Raw genomic sequence first — 24355 nt, 5'->3', positions numbered from 1 at the left:
GTCGAACGATAGCCAGCTCGCTCCGCTCGCGGCAAAGAGGTTGGGCTGCGTAGGTGAGGGGTGTATTGCGACATCATGCCCATTCCCGCAATCCCAAAACACATTGCACCTGCCTCACCTGCACATGCACCTGCCACATTGCCTCACGACACGAGATTTCCACTCTTCTATTGGCCCGCTGCGGTCCTTTGAGTCAATTGCAATTACCATTGAAGCTCAAGTTCAAGAAGTTGCGGTGCGCTCCTTCGATGAATCACTTCGTTCTCCTGAACTCCCCAGAGAACCGCCCTCTCACATTGAATTTACGCTCGAATGATCGGTAATATCCCCTGCTCTTACTTTCTATGTACTCTCCTCTGCTTGAACAATCCCTCATTTACGTATCATATCCCGTCTTCCCCATGCGACATATACAAGGCAGCTCCAAAGTCTGGGAAACGTCAGAGGATGTCCGGAAAATGACTGCACATGGACGATACGGAGTTCACCAGTTAATTTGCTCATGTGTTGTGGAGAACGGAAGTCAGGGAGTTTTTGGGCGCTTTCGTAGTGTAGTGGTTTAGCACATTAGACTTTGAATCTAATAACCCGAGTTCGAATCTCGGCGAGAGCTGGTAGTTTTTTTCCCGCCATCTTTTTTAGTTCCTCCCCATCAGTCCTCATTTTTTCGCCTCATAAGGTCGCTTGCACTATTCAGTACGGGAATATAGTGGTAGGATCTATACCACTATGTAAATGTACTAGACAATCAATCCTGGGCCTACATCATCGTTTGCAAATCGACGCCCAGTAACAAAGGACCTTTTCAAAGAACCGCTCTGCAATAGTACTACCCTGCCTTGCCATACCGGTTCGTTCCCTCCATTCCGATTGGAGCCCAAATCTCACCGAGAGTACCTATGGCCCATGGCATGATGTTCCGCTGTATGTGGCTGAAAGCGCTGCCACCTCTCGGTACACGATAGTATTGTCGAACCACTGAACCAATGGAGCATATTTAGAGTTTAGACTACCCAATGACAATTCGCAATATACGGATGGATCTTAGGCCGGCCGAGGGTCCTCCGGGACACGTCAACCGTCTCATCCGCTCAAATATAGGCGACGCGACCGATGAAGCGTACTGCGTCGCAGCACGGTACCACATACTTCCTGCTGCGACCTAACACTGCCGAGACTGGAGCGAGGGCACTGTCGAATGCCGTTATGTGTACCGTATGCTCGGAGAGAAAACCGAGAACCGGCAACACACAGAACTGGCACCATGTCGGCCAGGCGTGTCCGAAATAACGAGTTGCCCGTCCCCGGTGTCCAGCTAACGAACGACGTTGGAACTTGGAAGAAGCGGGCCCAGCCACTTTCCTCCAACGTCATGCTCTTTATTTTCTCCAAGATGGCCTATATAGTACTGTACTTATTTCCATCGCCACACCGGAGCGCAAGGGAGGAGGGTTTAAATTGCATGATTATGTCCCCGATGTTGAGGCGCCGTGACTTACGGAGACTTACGATCGTAGACTTACGGGGCTTCTGCTGTTCTGATGATAAATGGCGTTCGGAACGCTGCCTGGCCAAGGTGACTGACACCCGTGTGGGCCAGCGTTTTCCCCGACACAACGCACAGAGAGAGCGCTGCTGGCGTAACTTAATGACGCTGCGTGTGAAGCCTATTGTCGGCGCATCGCACTTATCCGGAAGCCCAGCGGAGAAGCTGCACGCAAGAGATCACGCATAGACATGTCGTCTGTACAGGCAGCACCAGCACCAGCATCATCCCATCCGGGACCACGACCACAGCCAGCAAGCACACCTCCACCCGCGGACGACTCGGCAGCTGGTAAAGAGAACACTCATGACTCGTCAAACCTTCCCAGCGGCACCAGCAGTAGCACCAAGAGGGCGTCGTGGAACCTCGACGCTCCAGTCTATGTCCCACTAGAAGGGTCAGGACCCAAACCGCAATCGGTCGGCGGAGCCCAATCACGAGGTGGTCCTCCGTTCAGACCTCGTTCACTTGGTCGTAGGCCAGGCAGAGGAGCCAACCGAGGCTCGCCATTCGCACCTTCGCAGTACGGTGGCCCAGCGCAAGTGCCGGCGTATTATGCGGTCCCGCCAGTTCAACCGGTCTACGCGACAGTGCCTGGTGAAGGAGCATATGGGCAGCCAGCATCTTCAGTAGCACTGGTATACCCGGCCACACAATATGCGGCATACGATCCCAATGCCATGTACATGGCTGGCTTTAGCTCGGCGTCGAATTTCGAACAAGGTGAGAAATGCGCTGTCAATTTCGCAGCCAAGGACATCATATAGCTAACTCTCTGACGAACTTGCAGGTACGGTCCCATATGTTTTCACCGACGATTACGATACCCCTGTCATGTACAATCAAAGTCAAGATATTGACTATCGGACGGGCACGGAATCCGACAATCAGTCGATCGCGGGTTCCATCGGCGCGTCTTCCGACTATACGCACGCAGACTCGTCCATTTCATATATGGGATCCATAGTCACGCAAGCGTCAATGGGAAGCGGTGGTCGCCAATCTGGACCTGGTGGAGGTCGAAGGATAGATCGGAATCACAGAGGCTACGCCGCCAAGTCAAACTCAAGCGCTTCAACTCCGCCGGGTTCTCAGAACTCGTCGAATACGGAAGAGAGGAGGATGGAACAAAGACAGAAACAGATCGACTATGGGAAGGTTAGTCTCAACCTCCGCGGCTATACAAGGTGCCTGGCCGGGTGCTTACAGGGAGCTCGTTCATTTATCATACAGAACACCGCTGGATACCAGAGATATATAGCAATGATCCCAAAGTGAGTTGGAAGATGCAGTTCCTGACACCTAAGGAATGTGCAATCATAACTCAACCGCTTCGTTTACAGACAAAGGAGAAAGAGATCGGATCCAGAAACACCGAAGAAGGAAACAAAATGCAGTAAAAGATGCTGGGACGGTCTTATTCGCCAATGGCGCCGGGAGCTTCACGCTTGGGATCCACCGGAGGGTACTAGCGAGGAACAGACTGGCTGGGACTTACCAGGCATGACACAGCAAAAGCCACGGCAGTCAAGTTCGCCGTTTGATCCATCTGCCAGACCAATGAATATGTCAGAACCGCCACAACCCATCGATACTCGTTGGAGTAAGCCATTGGCTGCAAGGTACCTGAGTTCTAGTTTGGTATTCGATTTTAAGTTTCGGCCCGTCACTTACCCAATGTTCTCTCACTTCTCCAGGAACCTTTTCGATGACACGCCGAACCTAACCAACCCAGGCTTCCCGTCTTGGGCCGACTTCTCACTTGACGAGCTGGACCAAAAGTTTGCCAGAAAGCTGCGACCGAACGAGACGTTTGAAGGGTTTGGACTGAGCCCGCCCAAACGCGACACTCAGTACTCGTGGGCGCAGTTCGACATTGAGAAGCTGGACGAGAAGTTTGGGCACAAGCTCCGGATTTCGGAGGCGGTGGAAATGGCTTGGGGGTAGGTGTCTGTGTACTTCTCCAGGTCTATTGTCCACACTAAGTGATGTCGTCATTAGCGCTGTGGCCTCTCAGAATCTTTCAGATTCGCCATTTACCCCGTCGCCTCGGTCTAAAGTCCTTGCGTCTCCATTCAAGTATGTTCAAACCGGTTCGAAGTATAGCGCTGGCTCTCTTGGCTCACTGGTATCTTCCTTTGCCTTTTAGAGAACCTACTCCGGTTGGTGCACACCTCTTGTCGCCGATTTCCAAAATTAACGAGGTTCAGTCACACTCGGTTCTCGCTAATAGCACCCCGGTGAAGCAGTAGGTGTCATCAGAGGGAAAACAGGCCCATCGCAGAACAGCTGTTCATTGATCGCATGGTTACCTTATAGTTCCCCGTTCGCTCCCGGCGAATCTCGCTTGACTCCCAAAGACCGGACACCAGGCAGTAACAGGTATTAGCACCCGTCAAACAGTAACGGATAATGCAGACATGGGCTGACACCTTCTCTCTCGTAGGCCATCTTCCACAGCGGCTCGTCGTCTCGCTCCAACGGCAATTGTCGACAGCCCAGGTAGTCCAATGTCCCTTTACGATGACGACGATTCGATCATCATGATCTACGATCCCACGTTGGCTTCCTCCCTGCCTTCCCTCACCTCCTCAGGCTTGCCCTCCCGCGCACTCTCGCGATCAGCAACCCCGCCAGGTGCGAATACACCGGGCATGAATACGAATTTGCATGGCATTAGACAGGGGCATCAGTCTGCCGGCTCGGGGAACAGCGGTACGAACGTAATCGGCAGCGGAGTACTGGACGTTGCTGGCCTTGTGAGCCCACAAAACGCTCTATGGGCCGGTCATACACACGTACAGCATTCGAATGGGAATGGTGGACGCCCGCCAAGCACGCCGACGGGTACAGGGTCTAATCGGATGCCGTCGATGTTACAGCAGCAGCATGGCCTACAGCAACGAGGATCGCCTGTCGCTTCGGGTAGCGTTGGAGAAGGCCTGTTGGGTGGGTTTGGAGGGTTGGGATTGGGCGATGAGAGGGATAGGACGGCGGCGATGGTGACACCTATCAAGAACGGAATTGGGTTTTTGGATGGCGTGTGGTGAAAACAACAAAAAAGTGTCTATTGCTACACTATGTGGGGATTGGAGGAAATAATCGGCGGCTCGGGCAATACATTTGGGTGGCAGGAGCATAGTCGTGAGAGTTGGCTAGCCGGTCGCTAGTAACCGGTGTGGTTGTGGAATAAGCGAGAATGGGTTGATTGATTTGGATGGAGTGTTTCACGCTGTATCTTGTAGTCTCGTTTGTGAATATGAGCAGTGGTGGTACTGTCTGTGGTGTTGTATTTGCGGGGTATATGGTATCAGTCGCACCCATTCGCGCTGTTCTTCCGTCGACGCCCATGTCCAATGCGCTCCGCCAACCCCTACAAGCCGGCAGCATGTCGGGGAAGCAGCACACCAACGTCAGCCATGTTCTGGGCAGATTAGCGAGGGTGTAAACTATGATTTTGTATCTACTTAATAGTTACTACCTCATGAGAGATTAGACTCCGAATCCAGATTAGACACTGTGGATTACATTTACATCCCTTGAACGTATTTCCATCTACCCGATAGCCCCACCAAATTTCGGAGTCGAACTTGTTGCATTCTTTGCGCTACTAGTACTACTTTGACTCCCCATCATCTGCAACGCCACCTCCGTCGAATTCGTTGACCTTCCAAACCCGCCCTTCTTGGCCCACATCACATCCAATGCCAAAATATTCACCGCACATAGGCACATCACAATCACAAACGTGCACACCCACGCCCGAAAATTCCGCCGAAGGCGCTCGTATTCCTCCCCGTTTGTTCGTGAGGGCAGGCTGTCGGCACCGTAGCGGCCCGGCGCATCTGCAGCGGGGTTTGGGTTACCAGTGAGAGGGTTTAGCGTGCTGTAGTTGTGGTGGTGGTGGACGGTAGTGGACGAGGGGGCTGGTTGCCGGGTTGTTTCGGAATGTGAGCGGGAGAAGAAGGAGTCAGTGCCTGTGGATCGCCGCTTAGGGCCTAGCATTTTAACCATGAGTCGTGGGACCCATAGTAGATTTGACATGTTGATGTCGTAGGTATTTGAGTGGCAAATCACGGATGTCCGAGGCGTCGATGGGCGGATTACGGATTGGAGGATGCAATATTGTGCTTTGTTCGATGTTGATGTTGGTTGGGGTGTTGCTTCTACGAAGCGCCGTAGTGGTGGAGAATGATGCTGCTTATATGTCCCCAAGAAAAAGGTTCTGATGACTACTCGAGGAGGGTATTGGTAGTTTTCTGAGCAAAACCGCCCGACGCCGAACTCATCGCTTATGCACTCTTCGCAACATGATATCCCCGTGAGAGGAAGAACCAGCGGTAGAAAGATCTCCGAGAACGGTTTTCCGACAGGGTGTACATCGAAAAGACCTTTGAATGCGTCGTTCGGGACATTGCTCGACAGAAGCGAAAAGGTAGGAACAACGAGCAGCGTGAGGAATGCTCCAAGCAAACTCCGCAATCAAATGAGATTGTGAGAGTAGTCTAAGCCTTCCTGCCTGCCGGTACTATGGCTTGGACACTGGCATGAAAGAGCGCCGGAAGTTTATAAGCCTTCATCGCATGTGTGTTGGTTTGGGCGACAAGGAAGGGTGACCGCTGCTCTTGCGTCGTTTACCAAAATTGCCTTTCCGTTGAGAAATCTGTCTGCACGAACGCCCAGGGAAGCACTGATTACTATTTTGCATGGCAAAATGGGGCACATGGGGAAAAGGTGGAGGCAACAATGTCAGTTTTGGCCGTTTGGTCAGTGATTGACAGCTTCCTTGTTGTGAATGTAACGCGCTGTTGAAATGTTCAGCAACCACGCTCCGACTTCATAGTCGCAGCCCTACCACATATCAGACGGCGGCTTCCGACTCGAACGGCAATCCCGTCCATTTCTGGAACCCGTCCGGCACATCCATCAACCGATTCCCGTTGTAGAAGGAATGTGTGCTATGTTCGCGATAGTCGCATTGAAATCGGACGCAGCATCCTTTCCTTTCCCATCAGCAGCAGCATCTCATGCAGCTCTATCGAACCCAACAACTTTCCCCTGCGCATCCCTCTCCAGCAGCGCGAGTCCGAAATCGATGAAAGAGAACTCGGGCATGGTGCTCTGCGCGGCTAAAAAAGAAAAGATAAAGCCAAAAAAGAAAACATATATGACTGGATATGCCGCATACATCTACGCCTGCGCACCATACGTAACCTATCTGACCCCCCACAGGCAAGTCCATCTGGCCTGTGGCCATACACCCATCTCACCCTTACGCGGTTTGGTCCGTGGACAAACCAGGTGTGGGTTCCGTATTCACCCGACGTCTTCTTTGGGACGTTTCTTTGGTTCGTAAAGTCTTCTCCCCGTTAGACAGCTCAGGAAGCTTTCACGCTTCAACTGCACACGCACATTCCACCCGTCTTGGTGCTCATCCCAAAGTGACTGAACCGCAGTTTCTTTGTCCTTGAAAACATTTTTATCAAGGGGCGGTTTATGGCGGTCCTTAAAATCCCGGTCCGCCTCCCAGTATCCGATGGATCTCGGGGGAGTCGTCAGCGTACCATCGTCACCTTGCGCAGGTTCAGCTTCGGCTTTATTAGCGTACAAAGCGGTGATATCCTTATCGTGCTTGCCTTCTTCGAAGAATTTGCCGGTTATGTTGTCGATATGGACCCATACAATGGTGTCTAGCATACGGTGCTTCTCGCGGTTCGACAGTTTCCTGTTGGGAGGGACAAATATGCTCTTGCGGGAACGGCGCCGCTCCCGTCGGGCCATGTCATCTAGGTCCTCGTCGTCGTCATCGTCATCATCCTCGCTACACAGGGAAGCCGTGTCAGACTTCACCTCGATCATTTCGATCTCTTTGAAAGATGGTTCCGCTTCCGTCGATTCGGCTGGTTGTTCCGCATCTGTCGCGGAGGGCTCATGCTCTTGCATTTTTGGCGGCGTCGAAGGTGCGGTGGGTGGATGCTCGTCAATGTCGGTAGGATTTTGGAGGGAATCCTGCAAAGCCGATAGTTCTCCACCCGCCGAGGACGAACCGTAATTTTCTGGCAAACATTGCATCGTGGGCGCGGGCATGGTAGGGAACGCCACCATCCTTGAGGCGTGCCGAAGCGTCGGTGGCGCGGGTCTTTCTCCACCCTCAGAGGGCTCTGGCGGGCGCTGTGTTGCGGTCGTGGGCATGTAAGTGTATGGCGCTGAACCCGGATCCACCAAGTTCATTTGCTGGCTTGTCGAGTGCATTCCTGAGATCACACCTCTACTGTGGCTCCGCGCCACCACATCATTCCAACTCATATTCGGATTTGCTCCGGTGGGTGGTATGGAAGACCCGTTCGAAGAGTGATGCGGGACTGAGAACGGAGGGGGATGGGCGCCTAGTGTGGCCAATGAGCCTTGTGAAGGGTGGAACGGTACTGAGGAAGTAGGATGAGCGCCCTCACCGGGCCGGAAGGCCTCGTTCCCGTCGTTAGGTGGCGCAAATCTCCTATCGGGATTAAAGCCATTGGTCATCCATTCGGTGGGTACTGTGGTCACAGCCCCGTTTGAATTTTGAGGCGGAACTGCGAACGGAGGATGAGCGCCTCCGCTTGGCCGAAAGACCTCGATCGGGTCGGTGGGTTGCGCAAGTGTCATATCCGGATTGGAGCCACTGCTGATACGTTCGGTAGGCAGTGTGTTCAAAGAGCCATACGAAGGTTGTTGCGGAACTGCGAACGGAGGGTGGGCCCATTCCCTCGGCCGAGAAGCTTCGTTGCAGTCGTTGGGTGGCTGATATCTTACGGTTGATGTTGAGGGCGTGGCTGCCATTTGAACCAGCTCGGTTATATTTGCCTCGAAGCGGCCGAAGTTTTTTGCCAATACTGCCGCCATTGGTGCCGAGCTGCTGTTGGGTGAAGTGCTAATGATTCCTCGTCGTCCGACGAATTGCGCCGGCCCCCAATCAGGCACAGCTTGAGTTGTCCTCGGCAGTTGAGCATCAGCCATTGACTCCCCTCCCGGCCTCTCCGCTGAATCAGGCACATTTTGAGTTATCCTCGGTAGCTGAACATCGGCCATCGACTCCCCTCCCAACCTCTTTGCCGAATCACCGCCATGCCCTTCATCTCTCGCTTCCACCTCATGCGGTGCATCCTCAACCTCATCCACATCCTCGGCCCCTATGCCCAACTCCACGCGCTTGAACTCATCAAACCATCTCCAAAACGCCGGCTCACAGCACCCGGGCACAGCCATAACCTTCCTCCCCGATCCTCGTCTCCGACCACTCTTAGCCATGCAAGCCTCAACGGTCAGGTTCATTTGGCGCAACTCTACCTCCAAAAAGCGTTTGATCCCCTCGCGCATTCTTTTTTGGACTTTCCCGCCACCTCCCTGCTTCATGAAGACACCGTTGGCCCAGCGCGGGTAGCGCGCTCGGACTAAGTCGGTCCAGGCAGTCAAAGAAGTTGAGTGAGAAGTACGTGTGTTGGGGTCGATGTAGACTATAGTATGTCCTGATTGCATACTCATTGCGTTGTTGCTGAAGGTAATGAGGTCGGCGGTGACGGTGGATGACTTGGAGGTGGGCAAGTCGCCGTGAGCGCGCAAGCCGGGCCGTTGCTGTGGATGTGCCTCATATGGGACCTCGGGGCTACCGATCGCATCGACCATCGTCCCTTCCTCCTCGATGTTGCGTTGGCCCGGCTCTCCCACTCTCCTAAGGCCTTGACATACGTCCGCAAATGTCCCTTCGAAAATGTCGGTATACGCTTCGAACAGCCGCTGCGGTATCGCGAAACCCACTTTCCCGTGCTGACCACTTAATCGCATAGTGCTTTCTGCCACACCATTGGCGGTCAGGAACTGTTTGGTGAAGATCGCCATCGCCTGAGTGAATCCATGGAAAGTCGGGTATCTCATCAGGATGACTTCTTGCCATGGCAGGCCCAGTGTGTTGTTGCGGAACTGCCTCATGTCAGGTTGGCGGGCTGAAGCTACGGCGTGGACCGGATAGGCGGTGTTTGCAGTGGTGGCGCTTCCAATAGTAGTGGACGGGTATTCGAAGGTGGCACCTTTGATCGCAGTGGTAGAAGGCCGGGAACCAACAGTATCCATGTCAGGTTGGCGGGTTGGAGCCACGGGGTGAGCCGGATAGGCGTGTTTCTCAGCGATGGTGGCAGCGGTAGTAGAGGGGTATTGGAGGGCGGCAGCGTCTTTATTCGCAGTGCTCGAGGGCAGGCGTCCAACATCGTCCACGTAAGGATGGCGGGTTGAAGCGGCGGCGTGAACCGGATTTGCAGTAATGGTGTCAGCGGTAGTAGAGGGGCGTTCCATGGCCGCAGCGCCTTTATTCGCAGTAGTAGAGGGCCAGGAACCAACATCGTCCGGTTTCAAAAATGGCTTTTTGAAACTAGGTTCTCCATTGGGGCCTGCAGGGTCAGCTGGGCCTGCTTCAAGTCCATCGTTTTGTACAGGTGCATCCTCCTCGTCCAAGCCAGCTGCAGACCGCTTCCGCTTCTGTCCGGTGACAGGATCCAACAAACCTCCATCCAACCGGGCAATTATCCAGTCGGTAAAGTGGGAGACAAGTCGCTTTGGAACCGCCATCACCTTTTTCTTCCGGACCGTTATTTTGCTCTTTAGCGCCTCTTCTGGCTCGAGCTTCAGAAGCAGGTACTCGCGTACGACGCCCTGCAGTAGCTGGCGTGCTTGAGGTCTTAGGTTGGAGAGAGTTGCGACACCAGAGATATCCTTGATTATCTTTGTCCATGGAACCCCTGCTGCCGTGGATAAATCGCCGTTTGGTCCTGCAGTCGAGCTGAGAGGTGAAGGATGACTTTCGTCGTCGGAATCATCGGTGGACGAGACTTCGTCCGCCATGATATCATAAGAGCGCCCGCGATTTTCAGCTGCAGGTGCAGCAATCGGCGGTATGCTGCGATCGTCGACAGACTCCGGCGTCACCCTTGCCAAGGAGATGGGGGACGAAGCAGTAAACTCAAGTTCAGCTTGGCGAGGTTGCACACGGGCGGCTTCCAGGTCTGACACGCGAGACATTAAATCCCGCCTCTCAGCTTCGATTTCGTCAAACCTACGTTGCATTTCCGCAAAAGCAGCGTCCTTAATCGCAATCGCTTCTTCCTTCTTCTTCATTTCTCGTTCGAACTCAAGTTTCTCTTCCAACATGCGGATGTATTTCTGCTCCATACTTTGGCTCTCGGAAGGCACAGGGGTTGGGCCCGGTGCGGGAAAAAGCGGCCCTGCTGCGCCTGGTATGTGAGGATGGGTATTTTGCAGTTGCGGGTATTGTCCGTAATGTTCATATTGTGGGGCTGCAAGCGATGGCTGTTGTTGTGGATGCGCGGGCGGTGGTTGATATTGTGGGTTCGCGAGCGGTGGTTGTTGCTGTGACTGCACGGGCGGTGATTGATACTGTAGTGCCCCAAGCGGTGGCTGTTGCTGTGGATGCGCGGGTGGTGGTTGAAATGGTGGGTCTGGGGGCGGTTGGTGCTGCTGTGACTGCGCGGGTGGTGGGTGCTGCTGTGACTGCGCAGGCGGTGGTTGATATGGTGGGGCTGCAGGCGGTGGGTGCTGCTGTGACTGCGCGGGCGGTGGTGGTGCGTACAAGTGGGGCCCGTTGGAAGGAGCGGATGGAGGCCCATTACAGGACTCTGTGGAAGTAGATGACGGCAGTTGTGGAGACCCCGAGGTTTGCATTACTAGTGCTTGATCCTGTGCCTCATATCTCGATGGAGGCAAGTCTTCACCATCGTCCGAATCGGAGGGGTCGTCATAGGGTGCTTGGTATGACTGCTGATTATAAGGAATGTAGCGTGTCGGCCCAGGAGCGGGGTACGCCGGGTTCATTCTATATGCTGGGTACTGCACTATGCCATTAGAATGATGTATTGGTTGCTGCATGTCTCCAGCCGCCCCGTTTGAGGGAACGGGAGCAGCAGCTGGATATTGTTGCGGAGCTCCATTATAGTGACCGGGCCTCGTCGCGGCTCCGGTTGCAAGCGTAAGTCCTTGTTGATGACCTGAGTATACGGCTGACGTAGAAGAATGAGTACTTCGATACGGCGGACCGCTATAGCCTCCGGCTGAAGGGATTGGTTGCGAATAGTGCGGCGGAAACTGCGTTTGTGTGGGTACATGACCAGTATTGGCGGGAGCCGGTGGCTGAAGGGAGGGTGGTTGCTGCTGCGGCTGCTGTGCATATTGGACGATGTTATGAAATGTCCTGTTGGGAGCTGTAGACGCCGATTGTTGAGGAAAGTGCGCTTGCTGCTGCGGGTGCTGTTTATTGTGCCCGATGTTATGAGATGTCCTGTTGGGAGCTGTAGATGACACGGTGGGCGCCCAGCGATTGCGTGCAGCTGCAGCCACCTCCTCCTCTGCCATTTGTAACCTTTCCGCTCTCGTAAGATTGGGAAACGAAGTCATCCTTCTCGAACTCGCAGTGGGCGGCTGATCGTGGCGAGCATCCTTTGAATTCATGGTGACACCAGATTGTTGCCGGCGAAGTGATGTGGTGATCGTTGCGTTGTCGGACATCGCTCACTGGTTGCGGTCGTGCGCGAACTAAACCGCGACGACGAACCTTTGCGAAGAGGCCGTTCAGTCAGTTAGCTTTCACCTTATGGTGCGTACGATGATTCCGTCCGATGGATGTTTGTGGAGGCTGGGAAAATGCGAAAATGCCCTTTCGCGTCGAGTCGTGGGAAGAGGCTCTCACAGGCCGCTTGGGACTGCTTGGGATGCAACTTCCGTTCTCAGCTTCGTTTCAGCCAATTTTGGAGAACAACCCCCTCCCCCTCACACTGCGAAAAACTCCGCCAAGCACAGCTAGCGACTCAACTCTACATACTCAGTATATACCCTCACACTGCTACCCACAACCGCCTGCCCATCCCAAAGTATAGATAGAATCACCTGCCCAGCATGTTGAACATTATGTCATTGAAGAAGAAGAAGGTGGACGGGGAAGCGACAAGTTCCAAACGGCCCAAGACAACCGCTGCACAGATCAGATTACAGAAAGGTGCGTTGCACAGTCGAAAGCATCTCTTCGGACTTTACTCCGAATGTACGTACATAAATTAAATTTCAACTTTTCTTGGCAGACTTGGGCGATATGGACAACATCCCCGGCACGATGACGCTCACGTTCCCGGACCCAAATGATACCTTCAACTTTGTATTAACGATCAAGCCAGATGAAGGTGGGAACACAAGACCCGAAAACTACGGAGATAGGTCTCTGACAATTGCGCAGAGGAACGTCACTTACACCTCCTTGTTCCTCCCTGTCTAGGATTTTACCATGGCGGTACTTTCACCTTCACTTTCAAAGTGAATTCCAACTACCCGCATGAACCACCAAAAGTGCTGTGCACACAGAAAGTGCGCATCAGGCTGTCATCTCTCTCTATCACTCGGTCTGACAAATCATTGACCTCTATTTTCCAGATATACCACCCCAACATCGACCTCGAAGGAAACGTCTGCCTAAACATCCTGCGAGAAGACTGGAAGCCAGTACTAAATATCAACTCGATAATGGTCGGGCTACAATACCTGTTTCTGGAGCCGAATGCCGACGATCCGCTCAACAAGGGTACGTAACACGCATCGATCATCTGGGCATGCCGACCGACAATCTAAACCCTGTGCTTGATCTCCCTTCCATCTTAGATGCAGCAGAGGTTTTGCGATCTAACCGACGACAGTTCGAACAGAATGTGACTAGGTCGATGCGGGGAGGGTCGGTGAATGGTGTCAGTTTTGCTGATGTCACTCGATGAGAACCTGCAGCTCGCAGTTTCCTCAGGCATGACTGCGCTGCGATTTTATCTATGTACATTATGGAAATGAGGAGCCAATCAAATCTGAAGCATCATATTCACGCAGTCAGTTACGTTGATTTTGGGACGCGAACGAGGGAACCACACCTCCGATGGACTTGGAATGCTCGGACGTTGTTACCCCGCCTGCGAACTTGCCCCACACATAGGTCGAACATGGGTTAGGCCAGCAGCCAATACCGCAGCTTATGCGTTCCAACTCCGCACAGACCCACCGGCAGCCCGCAAGATTATGCTCCCTTCAGGCAGTAACCGTGCCAAGACGATGCCACTCGTCGGCGTCGAATCCACGCTCAGCTAATGAAGCCACCCCTGCTTAACATTCTTTCAAGAGACCTGGGTTTGAAGCGGAAAAGGCGTGCACAGCCGTCGTTCTTGTTCTCGTTCTTGTCCTCGTCCTTTTTGTCCTCGTCTCCGTCCTTCTTGTCCTTGTCCCCGTCCTTGTGCTCGTTTTCGTTCTCGTCTGACTGACCTCCAACATTATGGTTGCGCTTCCCGGCCATTCTCTTCTCGACTTTGTTTGTATCCTGACGAACTCTTACCTCCCATGTCACGCTTCCGGTACTTTCTTGCAGAACGACTGGCATTCACTCTCCGTTATTCAATGCACTCACCTCCTGATATGCATTCGCCGTGTGGGAAAAAGGTTCGCGTTACGCGTATCGTGATCGGGCAGAGCAGTCATACCTTGCGGTGCACCGCGCAGGTAGTCCCAAAGCAGGGCCATAGCGGCCCGCTGAAGCCATTTGCAGAAGCCCTGAAGCAGGGCGCGCGATGCCCCGTGGAATTGTCGGACGCGTGGGCTGGAGGATGTCGCGATGAAGGGGACCATTTACGCGTTGAATGCCGGAATGAGAGGAAAACGGAAAGACGAGTGGAACCAAGGGACAGAATGGAGAGGTAATCCGTATTCCTAGAGTTATAAATACCTTTAAACAGCTTCGCGATTGATTGATTCTTGAGTTGCTTTTCGGGCCGACGATGGACGACGTTTAATGAAACGTAGCCTGAGGAGAGAGAGAGAGATAGATAAGATAGAGAGGGTAGAGGATTAGGTTAAGATGAACGAGGGAGCGGAGAGGACGAGCGGTAGGCGCGGTTCTTTTACAGCGGGGGGCCCGGGCGGCGAGGGGCAGAAGAGCGGATGGAACGGGGGCCGAGAGCGAGGGTTCGCGTGTGTTGGCAGGCGCGTAAGCAGAGAGGAGAGAGGAAAACCCCTCAACTGGGAGTCGACTCGCGCCACCTCCGCAGTTTGAAAGACGCCATCACCTACATACATGGAGCAGTAGCAGTGTTGACTTTCTCAGAACCTCTCCGAATCAGCCCGAGTTATCGTGAAAGCGCTAAGCGCGGCGTGGTAACTACTGTTGCGCTCGGCGCGGCGTGGGCGTTAACTGAGCAAAGGACTCAATTCCACAAACCGCGCTCTCCCATCGAGATCGACACAGCCATTTTGCTACTGCCTCGAGCTTGAGGGCCATCTACAGGAATCTACGTATACGATGTGGGCGGTGTCAGCGCAAGTGATCCATGGCACACCTATGGCGAATAACAACGATTGTTCGCTGTCGCTCACGGTTGAAGACAGGGGCTCGCTTCGCTCGCCTAGAAAGAACGATGGTTCGCTGACGCTCACAACTGAAAACGGCGCGTCGGGTGAAGACAACGCGCCGAACGGCGGCGAGGCGGAAGTGATAGTCATCAGCTCTGCTGGGGAGGACGATGAAAAGGATGGAGAGCACGCCACTGTGAAGGCAGGGGCTAGCGTCGCGGCGGACCCGCCGCTAACTATTGCGAAGAGGGCGAGGGAGGGGGTTGGGGAGGGGGAGAAGAATATTGCACGGAAGAAGCCGAGGAGGATTAACGGGCAGCCTTCTGTTAACGGCGGCAGCGATATCCACCCCGCACGCGGGTCGGGACCGGCAACTACGGCAAATCCAACGGAGCCGAGCTCAACAATACCTCCACCAGATGATCATCTAAACGAAACCCAGGCATCCGGGACGTCGGTCAAGAAGAGGCGATTAATCCCCCGTTCCGATATCCATCTTCGGAAATCATGTCTGGACGAGAGTCTACTCAGTAACCGGAGCGGGCTCCTCCCGGGCGCCAAATTACTGACGATCGGTCTACCGAACTACATGGGAGAATCTCGGTCGCGACTGTCGGCGCCTTTCCCACCCCGGCCTACAGCGTCGACGCAGGAAGCGCGACGATCGAGTGACATACCTTCGTCCTTTCCGCCGTTGGAGGACATTTCATTGGATTCTGATTCGGAAGACGAGGACGTGCTTCCTAATCTGAAGGCAATCATAGCTTCCTCGATCAACAAGGCGCGGAGGGCGGAGACAGCTTCGTCGAGTCCGACGCTTCCGCCCGCAAAACCACCATCTCTACCGCGAAGGCCACGGACGGGTCCCCATGCGTTGTCACAAGCACGACAAACATCACAGGTACCACGGCCATCAAAAGTGTCGCAACAGCCAGTAGCATCAGCTTCCACTGCACCACCGCCTTCTCGCGCGAATCCCACAACACCCACCAAACGATCGTCATTAGGGAAGATCACGCCGACGACCACACGGACCAGCCAGAAACTGATCGATGAATACTTCAGCCCACCTGGTAATGCGATCGGAGGTGTATCATCACAGATCAACTCTTCGCAGCGTAGATCCTCATCATTCCCGGGCTCCGGACGCCGACTCAAGGGATATAAGCATTCCATTGAGTACCTCGATATGTGCGAGGACAACGGCAACAATGATGCAGACAACGCTCGTACTAGTGCGACGATACCCATGCCGCCTGTGCCGAAATTCCATCTCGCGGAGAGCTTCCCGATTCGCCGACGGTTCGTGGGTATTACCGAACACAATAAAAGAACCAGAGCGCTTCGCAGTGACAAGCTCTACGACGTCTGCGCCAGTCAATTTGTCAGCCCCGTTACGACAGTGGGCGGCACGCACACCCCGACGGTGATAGCTGTAGCGGGATGTGGGAAGCTCAGCGTTTGGTCCTCGTCCGCCAAAATGGGTGACGGGAAGCTCCTCCGCCTCATCGGCTGGGACCTGTCCGAGAACACACCCCTGTCCGATATACCACTCAAGGAGCTCTGGGAAGGCAGGGACCCGCCCGATGTTCTCTGCTGCGAGTTTCTGTTTGACCGCACGACCAACACAACTTACCTCGCAGCCGGTGGCTGGAGCGGGTTCCTGATAGTCGCCTGCGTCTCCGATGGAACGTATAGACATGTCGCGGGCCCAGGGGCAGATGTACATCATATTCACGTGCATCCGACCAACCCCATCTTTTTCGCTGTTGCATCAGATGATTATACAACGAGGATATATAACGGGAAAACGGGCCATTTGGTCGCGATTTTTTTGTGTGCGACGGAGTATCAGCGTAGCGGCGTGCTCAGCGTGGCGTGGAGCCCGGATGGGAAACGGTTAGTGACGGGCGAATCAGACGGGACGGTGCGTTTATGGGACGCGGACACGGAGGCGATCAGGAATGCGATGGAGTACTCCTTCACGGGGCAACCGGCCTCAATCGAATTGGAAACAGAGGAGCGGATCCCTCCCGTGGCTAGGGAGTACGTCCCGCTCGTCAGTACCCCTTGGGTATTTCATGACCATATCGACTGGCTGAAGTTCTGGGTTGATGGGCGGACAGTGTTTGCGAAATCGGTGCAAGGATGCGTCAAGGCCTTTCAGTTCGAGTTGGATCATTTACCGCCGAGGGAACCGACTGTCATACCCGCGCCACCACCATCCGCCGCCGACGCAGAATTATCACCGATACCCCCGCCACAACCGAAACACTCAATCCCCCCTTACATCTACGCCCACTTCAGCGCCGAGCTCCTGTACCTCTTCCTCCTCCCCTACGAAACACCAGGCGACCACATGCTCTGGTTCGTTCGCGCCGACATCTCCCCATCGGGCCGGTACCTCGCCGTCGGCAACCACAAAGGCGAAGTTTTCATCTGGGACGTGGTCAAAGTCATGGACCACTACGCGAACGCGTACAACGGCGGGCTGGCGAGTCTTTCCAAAAGCAAGAAGAAGAAGCGGAAGAGTGTCACGAGCATGATCCATACCACCAATGGTGATGGTGGTGGGGGAAGCAATGAACAGCCGACGTTCGAGGACTTGTGGCTGGACGAGAATGTGCAGGAATGGGCGGCGCCGTCGTTGAAGTTCCGCGTTCAGACGGCTGCGGCGGCCTCGTGCAAGGCGCAGATTCGGTCGTTGTGTTTTGTGGGGGATGAGGAGCTGGTGGGCGTTAGTGATGATGCGAGGGTTTGGAGGTGGTGTGTGAGGAATACCTGAGGGTAACGCGTAGTAGAGTTCCCGAGGGGACGATACCGTAGCGGCGTAGGGATGTACATAGGGGCAGAAAACGCGTCGGAATACAACCAGCAAGACGTATCTATTGATACGGTATTGCACTTCAGTCCGTCAGCGCCAAGTCGTATAGGCAAAATGGAACCAACCGTGTTGTGTAATCGAGGATTGCCCTACGGTCCGCTCGGAATCTGGATGGATAGTGATGATGCGAGGGTTTGTAGGTGGTGTGTGAGGGATACGTAGAGGGTAACGCGTAGTACTGTACAATTCCCGCGCACAACCTTTTATTGCAGACTTATTGCAGACTTAATACAACAATCAGCAGCGAGATGGACAGCGGTTGTGGGATGCACAGACCACCGCATTGTGTTACGCTCCCAGGTGCGTCAGAACCTTGCCGCTTCATACGTAGCTGTCCCTACTGTATGCCCATCATCAACTGGTCTACACGTATGCGATTTGAAGGAAGTTTCCAATGACTACGTATCCCTGGTGAGTGTCTACGAAGGGGAAAACAAAAAAGAAACGGACAGAAGTGCTAGAAGTTTTGAAACTCACATCTGCGGCAAGAAATGATATTACAGTTACAAGGGATGCTAAGTCCAACAAGCACGTTTGGCCGAGCGGTCTCAGGTGGCAGCTTCAGGTGCTGTTCCCTTCGGAGGCGTGAGTTTGGAACCTCACAGTGTGTACTTTCTTGCATGCCGTCAAGTTTCCCCAGCACACATGCGGTTTGAGGCCAATGCCCATTCTCTATGTTAGCTGTCTAAAAATTTACAGCAAACCAGAATACAACAAGCACGTTTGGCCGAGCGGTCTAAGGCGGCAGCTTCAGGTGCTGTTCTCTTCGGAGGCGTGAGTTCGAACCTCACAGCGTGTACAACTCTTTTTTCTCGGTTTCACCCAGCGTGTACCCAATTTTGGGACACATCACCGATAGCTGACGAATTCCGGGTGAACTTCACGCCAAGGCAGGCGTCCCCTTTTATTGCTGCCCTGCACTTCCTTGTGCCCGCCAACGAAGGAGTACCACAGTAAGTTATCCACGACCACCGTTGTCTTTCTCGAAGGATGGCGCACGAGGAATGCACCCGTTCCTGCCCGCGCTGCTGTCAAACTTCCGTCGATGAGGTGTCTCCCACTCATCCCACTACGACAAAGGGCAACTACAGAACTCGCAAACACAGCATCGCCAACGACAATGGCTCGACGGACTCGGCAAAGGTCCACGCACTCACCCTCGAAGTCGACCGGCTGAAAGCCGAGTTGGATGCGCTGAAACAGCAACATGAGATTATCCACGTCGAGCACGAGCTGTTGGGGATACTGGTTCATAGCTCCAAACAGTGTATGGGAATATGCTCGTTTGGGGATGCGGAATGGACGGAGGAGGCGAACGAGGAGACGAGGAGGGAGGGGATTGACGATGCCGCTAGAGGGCATGTGGAGACTCCCACTGAGATCGAGTTGAGGTCAGCTTGCCGGGATAGTGGAATGCCCTGAGAAGGTGACTTCAAGACCGACCGACTTACCCGGTCCTCTTAACAGGACACCTTATCCCACCCCTACAGACCTCTGCTTCCACTACGTCAACAAAGCCTTCGTCCTTGGCAAGTTCAAAACGCCCGACTGGCCCGCCTACTGTCAAAAGTGGGCCCGAAAGGATTTCAGCTACACCCCTGGAGCCGTTCAGTTCTGGCGAAACACATACCTTACCGCATTGAACGAGAACACACCGCAGATCTTTGAGACGCCGTATTCTAGCGATGGGGTCAACCAGCGGTTCTTGCAGACACACCTGGATGTCATTAAGGAAGGAAGATTCAAGGGCTGCTATTTCTTCATTTGCGAGGATACTACGGATTTGAAGAAGGCTTTGGATACCGTCAAAGTGCAGAATGTGAAGTTGGACGATGCTTTAACGATGGCTACCGCGGCGACCGTCGCGAAGGGGAGGTTCCTTGCGAACATGAGGTGTGTTCAAGCGAGCTTCCAAGAGTCGCTCAATAACATGCGAAGGCTAACTGGAAATTCGTTGTGAATGCAGCCATGAAATTCGAACCCCACTTCACGGGATCAGCTCCGCCATCGCACTTCTTGAAGACACGACGCTGACCGCGGATCAACACGACCTCATCACATCCATCCGAATCTGCTCCGACGCCCTCCTCGACCTTGTCTCCGGCGTCCTGGACCTCGCCAAAATCGAGGCGGGAAAACTCACCCTGGACATTGACTCGAAGCGACCGTGCGATATCCGCGCCAGCGTCTCGGAGTGCATCACGGTCGTGAGCAACAAAGCGAAAAGCAAAGGGTTGGAGCTGAGGTGGCATTGTGAGGAGGACGTTCCGAGATTTTTGTTTGGGATCGATGCGGCGCGGTGGCGGCAGTGTATCTTGAACCTACTAGGGAATGGCGTGAAGTTCACCGATGTTGGTGGGGTGGCTGCCGAGATCCGGATACAACGGAATATTGCGGGCGATGTCCCGTCGCAAGGAATGGCGCAAGGTCCTGCGATGTGCACTGACTCCACAAAGCCATTGACACGATCCAACACCTCCACATCTTCAGCGCCTTCAGTGGCAACACCCTCCGCATCATCACACTCCGCTCCCTCCACGCCAACAGCAGTCCCGGACCACCCGCCAACACAGATCCCAGCAATGCTCATAGCCCGCATCATCGACACGGGTGTGGGCATGGCCCCACACGTTCCGCCAACCCTCTTCACGCCCTTCACGCAAGGCAGCGCCGAAACAAACACGAAGTTTGGCGGAACAGGTCTGGGTCTAGCGATCGCGAAGAACCTCGCGGTCATGATGGGCGGCGACATTAAAGTCGAAAGCACCGAGGGGGTCGGGTCGGTGTTTGAGTTGAGCGTGCTGGGGTACATTGACCTGGTTGTCGAAGAGAGGGAGAATGCGTTGCGGCGAGCGGATCAGCATGCAGGCGGGACACGACCACGGACACCTAGCCCCAGTAAATGGATCATGCGCTGCCGGGAAAGCGCTGTGGATCTCGGGGACGACGCTATGGATATTCTCTCAGCGGACCAACCACTGGTGCAGCAGAAACAGCAGCTGAGAGTCCTGTTAGTAGAAGACAACCCGCTGAACCAGAAACTCGCCACACGGATGCTAATCAAGGCTGGGGCGCACGTCACGACTGCGTCGGATGGTATTGAAGCTGTTAAGTGCTTCCAACAGGGGTGGACGCCTAGCGACTCGACAAAGTCAAAGGATGGTGGTTGGCATCCTTTCGACGTTATTCTGATGGATTTGTCGATGCCAAAGATGGGTGGGGTGGAGGCTACGAGGTTGATTCGCGAATTGGAGGCTGGTCTTCAGCAGAAGGCGTTAGAGGACACAAAGCACAGTACTATGGCGACGCATTCGCCTCGACGCGCATCGACTCTCGCGTCGACCATGCGGCCCATCTCGCGAACCAACACCGACGACAAGAGGTTTGCAGACGAGGTCAATTATTCTCACTCAAAAGGAAACGTGACAATCGTCCCCTCACCACCACCCTCTCGCGACTCTCACCGCCGCCCTCACGCCACCCGAACGCGTATCATGGCACTGACAGCCCACGCCCTTAGCGACGTCAAGCAGGAGTGTCTGGACAATGGCCTGTTTGACGATTTCCTGAGCAAGCCTGTGAAGATAGATGAGCTACTGGACTGTGTTTTCCTGGCGTGAGAGGGGTTTGAACTATTGAGGCGTGATCCTGTTTTTCCGTTTATTCTTTTTGGGGTTTCGCTATCAATATCAATAATAGTCTTTTAGGAGCGAGGGAAGGTGAAGCCATTCAGACTTGTCCACGCCTCGCTTTTTTGAGTTGGACGCGTAATAGAACATTGGTGGTGGGAGATTCCTAGATTAGTACTTGGTCGAACGTTAATGTGCAGTATGTGCCTTAAAACCATTGATGGCGATGTTGCGGGCTCCAGTCATGTGTTGAGCGGGCCGCCGGAAACACTTTCGCTTCCGGCTTGCACCGAAATCATAGATGGGAATTTTAGCTCAAAAGCATCACTCCACTTCCCTACTTTGTGCCAGTTTATGCATCATTTTTGCACTTGCCACTCCGACACGCTTACTAATCCGCTGTCGCTGTCAAATCAAACTGGAAGGCATTGGTCATCTTCGACCATTCCCGAGTGCACCTTGCCGCAAATCTCCCTCACCCAGTCCCGCATATAAAGACCCCCCAAAACGTCTCTAACCTGTAAGTCCCCCAACATCCTCCTCAGGCTATCACTGCGCTGTACCTTTTCTCTCATCACTTACTCGTCCGTTTCTTTCCGCAGCAGCCCGCGCCTACTCTCCTTCACTCTCAAAAGAAAAACGAATTCAAGATGGGCGAACCGCAAACTTACACGTTCAAGGTCGGCATGACATGCTCTGGATGCAGCGGCGCTGTGAACCGCATTTTGACCAAGGTAAAGAGGGAGCCCGACGGGGTCGGAGCTTGTACTTCGGCGTTGGAGCTAGTGACGTGATTGCATTCTGACAACCACTCATGTCCAAATCTTCCCAGACCGCAGGTGTCAACTCGTTCGATATCTCACTCGAAAACCAGACCGTCATCGTCAAATCCGACTCCCTGACGCAGCAGGAGGTGTTCGACGCGATCAAAAAGTCTGGGAAGCCCGTTGAGCCTGTTTCTGCATAGTCGAATATACGCAAGCTGTGATTTTGTTTTGGTTCTTGTGCCTCGCCTTTTGAGATTATCCCTCCCTTTTTGATGTGGACATTTGTGCGTAGTGATTGTGCTCAATGACCATGCTCAATAATCAATGGTCATTCCGTATGGATCGGTCCAGCATTGGCGTTTGATCACACCAATCGCTAGGACCTGGATGTCTCGCAAGATGTAACTCGACCCGAGGCCTTATTCAGCTTCTGCTTAGTCTGCTGATCGACTGAAAAGGGGAAATCGAAGTAACCTCAGGGCTTTCGTCTGCCGTATCATGTGGCCCAAAGCAAACGTCAAGTCGCAGGGCTAATCTATATAAAAAAATTGGTAAATGTGCTTCTGGTATCTGCCTCAACGATCGCGGGTCTTGTATTGGAAGCCATAAAGAGAGTTCCCGAGTACATGACGAGTTCCAGCCTTGGCTAGTGCAGATGGGGCAACGTGAGCGCCAGAATGAGAGAGAGCGGTAAGCAGATAAGATAGGCTTACGGTTAGAGTGGATCAATGGCGGACCCCTCAAGAGCACCGTAGCGAGCGTGTCGGCGGCCCCCTCAACAGGCCCTGGTCTGAGCCGTATTATCCCTGCCTGATTTTCGAAGCTATCAATGGCCAGTGAGCCGCGCTTAATTCAGATGGCGCGTGGTCCCGTCGCACACCAAGGATAGCATGTGCACGGGCAGGGTTCCGAAGAAGCGTGTTCGTGGCAGGCCCCCATAGATGTGTTTGAGACGACTCGGACTACGTCCTCGCTGAGCGACCAGAACCCAGGTATAGCGACATCAAACTGCGGTTGGTGGCCTAGCACTCGCGTACGGTATCTTGAGGAGTGCCGCAAGTGGAACCTGGCCCGGGAGTGACCAATGAGACTGATATTTGAATAAACGGGGAATGAGAAGCAGAGTAGAGCAGGAGACGAAACGCGACCAGTATGGAGGATAAAGCATGAGAAAGTAGTACCTGAGCTATTTGGAGAATGTCGCTTGCCCGAGTCTAGGTTCAAACAAGTCAGAAGTGACGCACCACATTTTCTCCATTTGAATAATCCCAAACAGAGCCACCCGAGCATAGAGTATTACGGCACTATCTGGCAAAGAAAGAGCGGTATCGTTTTGGTTTGGTCGTCCACCGTTTCTAGGCAGTCTCCCGTACCGACAGCGTTTGGAACTCCGATCCTCGGAAGAGTAGCCCTTGGTCGGCGACGCGATGGCGATGAGTTTATGGGAGCGGATGTCGAGCTTTTTGGTTATTATTGCTGAGTTTCGGCGAATGTACAGATGGGCGTTGAGTTGGCGAGGGCAGATAAGTAATGACGAGCGGCGGTGAGTCGAACAAGAAACCAAACCTCCACATAGGTCCCCCAGGTTGGACGTCATAATCGCCTGGAATGGCCGCCTGAAATGACCGCGACTTAAGCTATGTTTTACACCTTGGAGAATCGGATGGCGCCGTCAGGTCCCCCGGGTTGGACATCATATTCGCCCGTGATGACTGCCTGAGCGCCTGCGTTCCTTTCAACATCCCGGATTGGACGTCATATTCGTCCAGGATCACCGCCTGTATTGCCCACTGTGTTTTACAACCCGCAGATTGGATGGACGAAGCACAGGTCTCCCGTGTTGGACATCATATTCGCCCGGGATGACCGCCTGTATCGCCCGCGATTGCTTTGTGTCCGGCAGAAAGGACATGGACATATGCCCCAAATCATGTTGGTAGCGCACGAGCTTGTTTGAACACCTGTAGCTACAGTAACTTGTGGGGGGCGGAACGAGAGACCGTGATTCTTTGGCGCACCGTGAGACTGAGAACTGGGCAGTGGCACTTCGGAGAGGGGTCCTATTCGACATTCTGTTTCCGTCGCTCGAACTTACTAATGGACCGAGCGAAGTTTTCCG

At 53.9% G+C, this 24355-nt stretch overlaps 8 protein-coding genes and 2 non-coding genes across 10 annotated transcripts; 7 read left to right on the top strand and 3 right to left on the bottom strand.

The window, feature by feature from the left end:
• The first annotated feature begins 540 nt into the window (after positions 1-540).
• On the top strand, positions 541-613 carry EV422DRAFT_t29. Its single transcript has one exon. It is a non-coding gene; the product is annotated as a tRNA-Gln (tRNA).
• A 943-nt stretch (positions 614-1556) lies between these two features.
• EV422DRAFT_247016 (histone RNA hairpin-binding protein RNA-binding domain-containing protein) lies at positions 1557-3768 on the top strand. Its single transcript, XM_053065709.1, has 6 exons — positions 1557-2269; positions 2337-2704; positions 2780-2820; positions 2890-3168; positions 3244-3625; positions 3696-3768. Exons 1-5 carry the CDS (start codon positions 1738-1740, stop codon positions 3491-3493), a joined length of 1470 nt encoding a protein of 489 aa, XP_052928836.1. The 5' UTR covers positions 1557-1737; the 3' UTR covers positions 3494-3625; positions 3696-3768.
• An 856-nt stretch (positions 3769-4624) lies between these two features.
• Positions 4625-5590, bottom strand: EV422DRAFT_503890 (uncharacterized protein; the record flags this gene model as incomplete). The annotated part of the gene is made up of 2 exons (XM_053068385.1): positions 4625-4919; positions 5106-5590. The coding sequence occupies 2 exons, from the start codon at positions 5588-5590 to the stop codon at positions 4625-4627; spliced, it is 780 nt and encodes a 259-aa protein (XP_052928835.1).
• An 817-nt stretch (positions 5591-6407) lies between these two features.
• On the bottom strand, positions 6408-12248 carry EV422DRAFT_576331 (uncharacterized protein; the record flags this gene model as incomplete). The annotated part of the gene is made up of 3 exons (XM_053073230.1): positions 6959-12248; positions 6591-6667; positions 6408-6549 (listed from the first exon to the last, which is right to left on the bottom strand). Exons 1-3 carry the CDS (start codon positions 12092-12094, stop codon positions 6408-6410), a joined length of 5355 nt encoding a protein of 1784 aa, XP_052928834.1. The 5' UTR covers positions 12095-12248.
• A 233-nt stretch (positions 12249-12481) lies between these two features.
• EV422DRAFT_503888 (ubiquitin-conjugating enzyme/RWD-like protein) lies at positions 12482-13344 on the top strand (the record flags this gene model as incomplete). The annotated part of the gene is made up of 5 exons (XM_053068384.1): positions 12482-12581; positions 12664-12762; positions 12855-12943; positions 13010-13157; positions 13235-13344. The coding sequence occupies 5 exons, from the start codon at positions 12482-12484 to the stop codon at positions 13342-13344; spliced, it is 546 nt and encodes a 181-aa protein (XP_052928833.1).
• A 1881-nt stretch (positions 13345-15225) lies between these two features.
• EV422DRAFT_517565 (WD40-repeat-containing domain protein) lies at positions 15226-18088 on the top strand. The gene has a single exon (XM_053069457.1). It carries the CDS (start codon positions 15546-15548, stop codon positions 17739-17741), a length of 2196 nt encoding a protein of 731 aa, XP_052928832.1. The 5' UTR covers positions 15226-15545; the 3' UTR covers positions 17742-18088.
• A 469-nt stretch (positions 18089-18557) lies between these two features.
• EV422DRAFT_t30 lies at positions 18558-18639 on the top strand. Its single transcript has one exon. It is a non-coding gene; the product is annotated as a tRNA-Leu (tRNA).
• A 97-nt stretch (positions 18640-18736) lies between these two features.
• On the top strand, positions 18737-21706 carry EV422DRAFT_517563 (uncharacterized protein). Its single transcript, XM_053069456.1, has 3 exons — positions 18737-19231; positions 19308-19733; positions 19807-21706. The coding sequence occupies exons 1-3, from the start codon at positions 18831-18833 to the stop codon at positions 21458-21460; spliced, it is 2481 nt and encodes an 826-aa protein (XP_052928831.1). The 5' UTR covers positions 18737-18830; the 3' UTR covers positions 21461-21706.
• A 413-nt stretch (positions 21707-22119) lies between these two features.
• On the top strand, positions 22120-22436 carry EV422DRAFT_564469 (heavy metal-associated domain-containing protein; the record flags this gene model as incomplete). The annotated part of the gene is made up of 2 exons (XM_053072202.1): positions 22120-22203; positions 22302-22436. The coding sequence occupies 2 exons, from the start codon at positions 22120-22122 to the stop codon at positions 22434-22436; spliced, it is 219 nt and encodes a 72-aa protein (XP_052928830.1).
• Positions 22437-22912: 476 nt separating this feature from the next.
• Positions 22913-23767, bottom strand: EV422DRAFT_246818 (uncharacterized protein). Its single transcript, XM_053065708.1, has one exon. The coding sequence runs from the start codon at positions 23524-23526 to the stop codon at positions 23089-23091; it is 438 nt and encodes a 145-aa protein (XP_052928829.1). The 5' UTR covers positions 23527-23767; the 3' UTR covers positions 22913-23088.
• Between the last annotated feature and the right edge of the window lie 588 nt (positions 23768-24355).

The sequence above is a fragment of the Fimicolochytrium jonesii genome (genome assembly GCF_025526975.1).
Source record: "Fimicolochytrium jonesii strain JEL569 chromosome Unknown EV422scaffold_3, whole genome shotgun sequence".
In the NCBI taxonomy this organism is placed as follows: Eukaryota; Fungi; Chytridiomycota; class Chytridiomycetes; order Spizellomycetales; family Powellomycetaceae; genus Fimicolochytrium; species Fimicolochytrium jonesii.
Note: the sequence above shows the minus strand (reverse complement) of the source record. Positions and strands in the feature narration are given on the sequence as shown.

Bases quoted from the DNA above. Each gene is read 5' to 3' on its own strand.
- EV422DRAFT_247016 (XM_053065709.1), top strand. From the start codon at position 1,738: ATGTCGTCTGTACAGGCAGCACCAGCACCAGCATCATCCCATCCGGGA. The intron at 2,705-2,779 runs GTTAGTCTCAAC...TTTATCATACAG, and splicing joins AACAGATCGACTATGGGAAG to AACACCGCTGGATACCAGAG. The intron at 2,821-2,889 runs GTGAGTTGGAAG...CTTCGTTTACAG, and splicing joins TATATAGCAATGATCCCAAA to ACAAAGGAGAAAGAGATCGG.
- EV422DRAFT_517565 (XM_053069457.1), top strand. From the start codon at position 15,546: ATGGGAGAATCTCGGTCGCGACTGTCGGCGCCTTTCCCACCCCGGCCT.
- EV422DRAFT_517563 (XM_053069456.1), top strand. From the start codon at position 18,831: ATGGCGCACGAGGAATGCACCCGTTCCTGCCCGCGCTGCTGTCAAACT. The intron at 19,232-19,307 runs GTCAGCTTGCCG...TCCTCTTAACAG, and splicing joins CCCACTGAGATCGAGTTGAG to GACACCTTATCCCACCCCTA. The intron at 19,734-19,806 runs GTGTGTTCAAGC...TTGTGAATGCAG, and splicing joins AGGTTCCTTGCGAACATGAG to CCATGAAATTCGAACCCCAC.
- EV422DRAFT_246818 (XM_053065708.1), bottom strand. From the start codon at position 23,526: ATGCTCGGGTGGCTCTGTTTGGGATTATTCAAATGGAGAAAATGTGGT.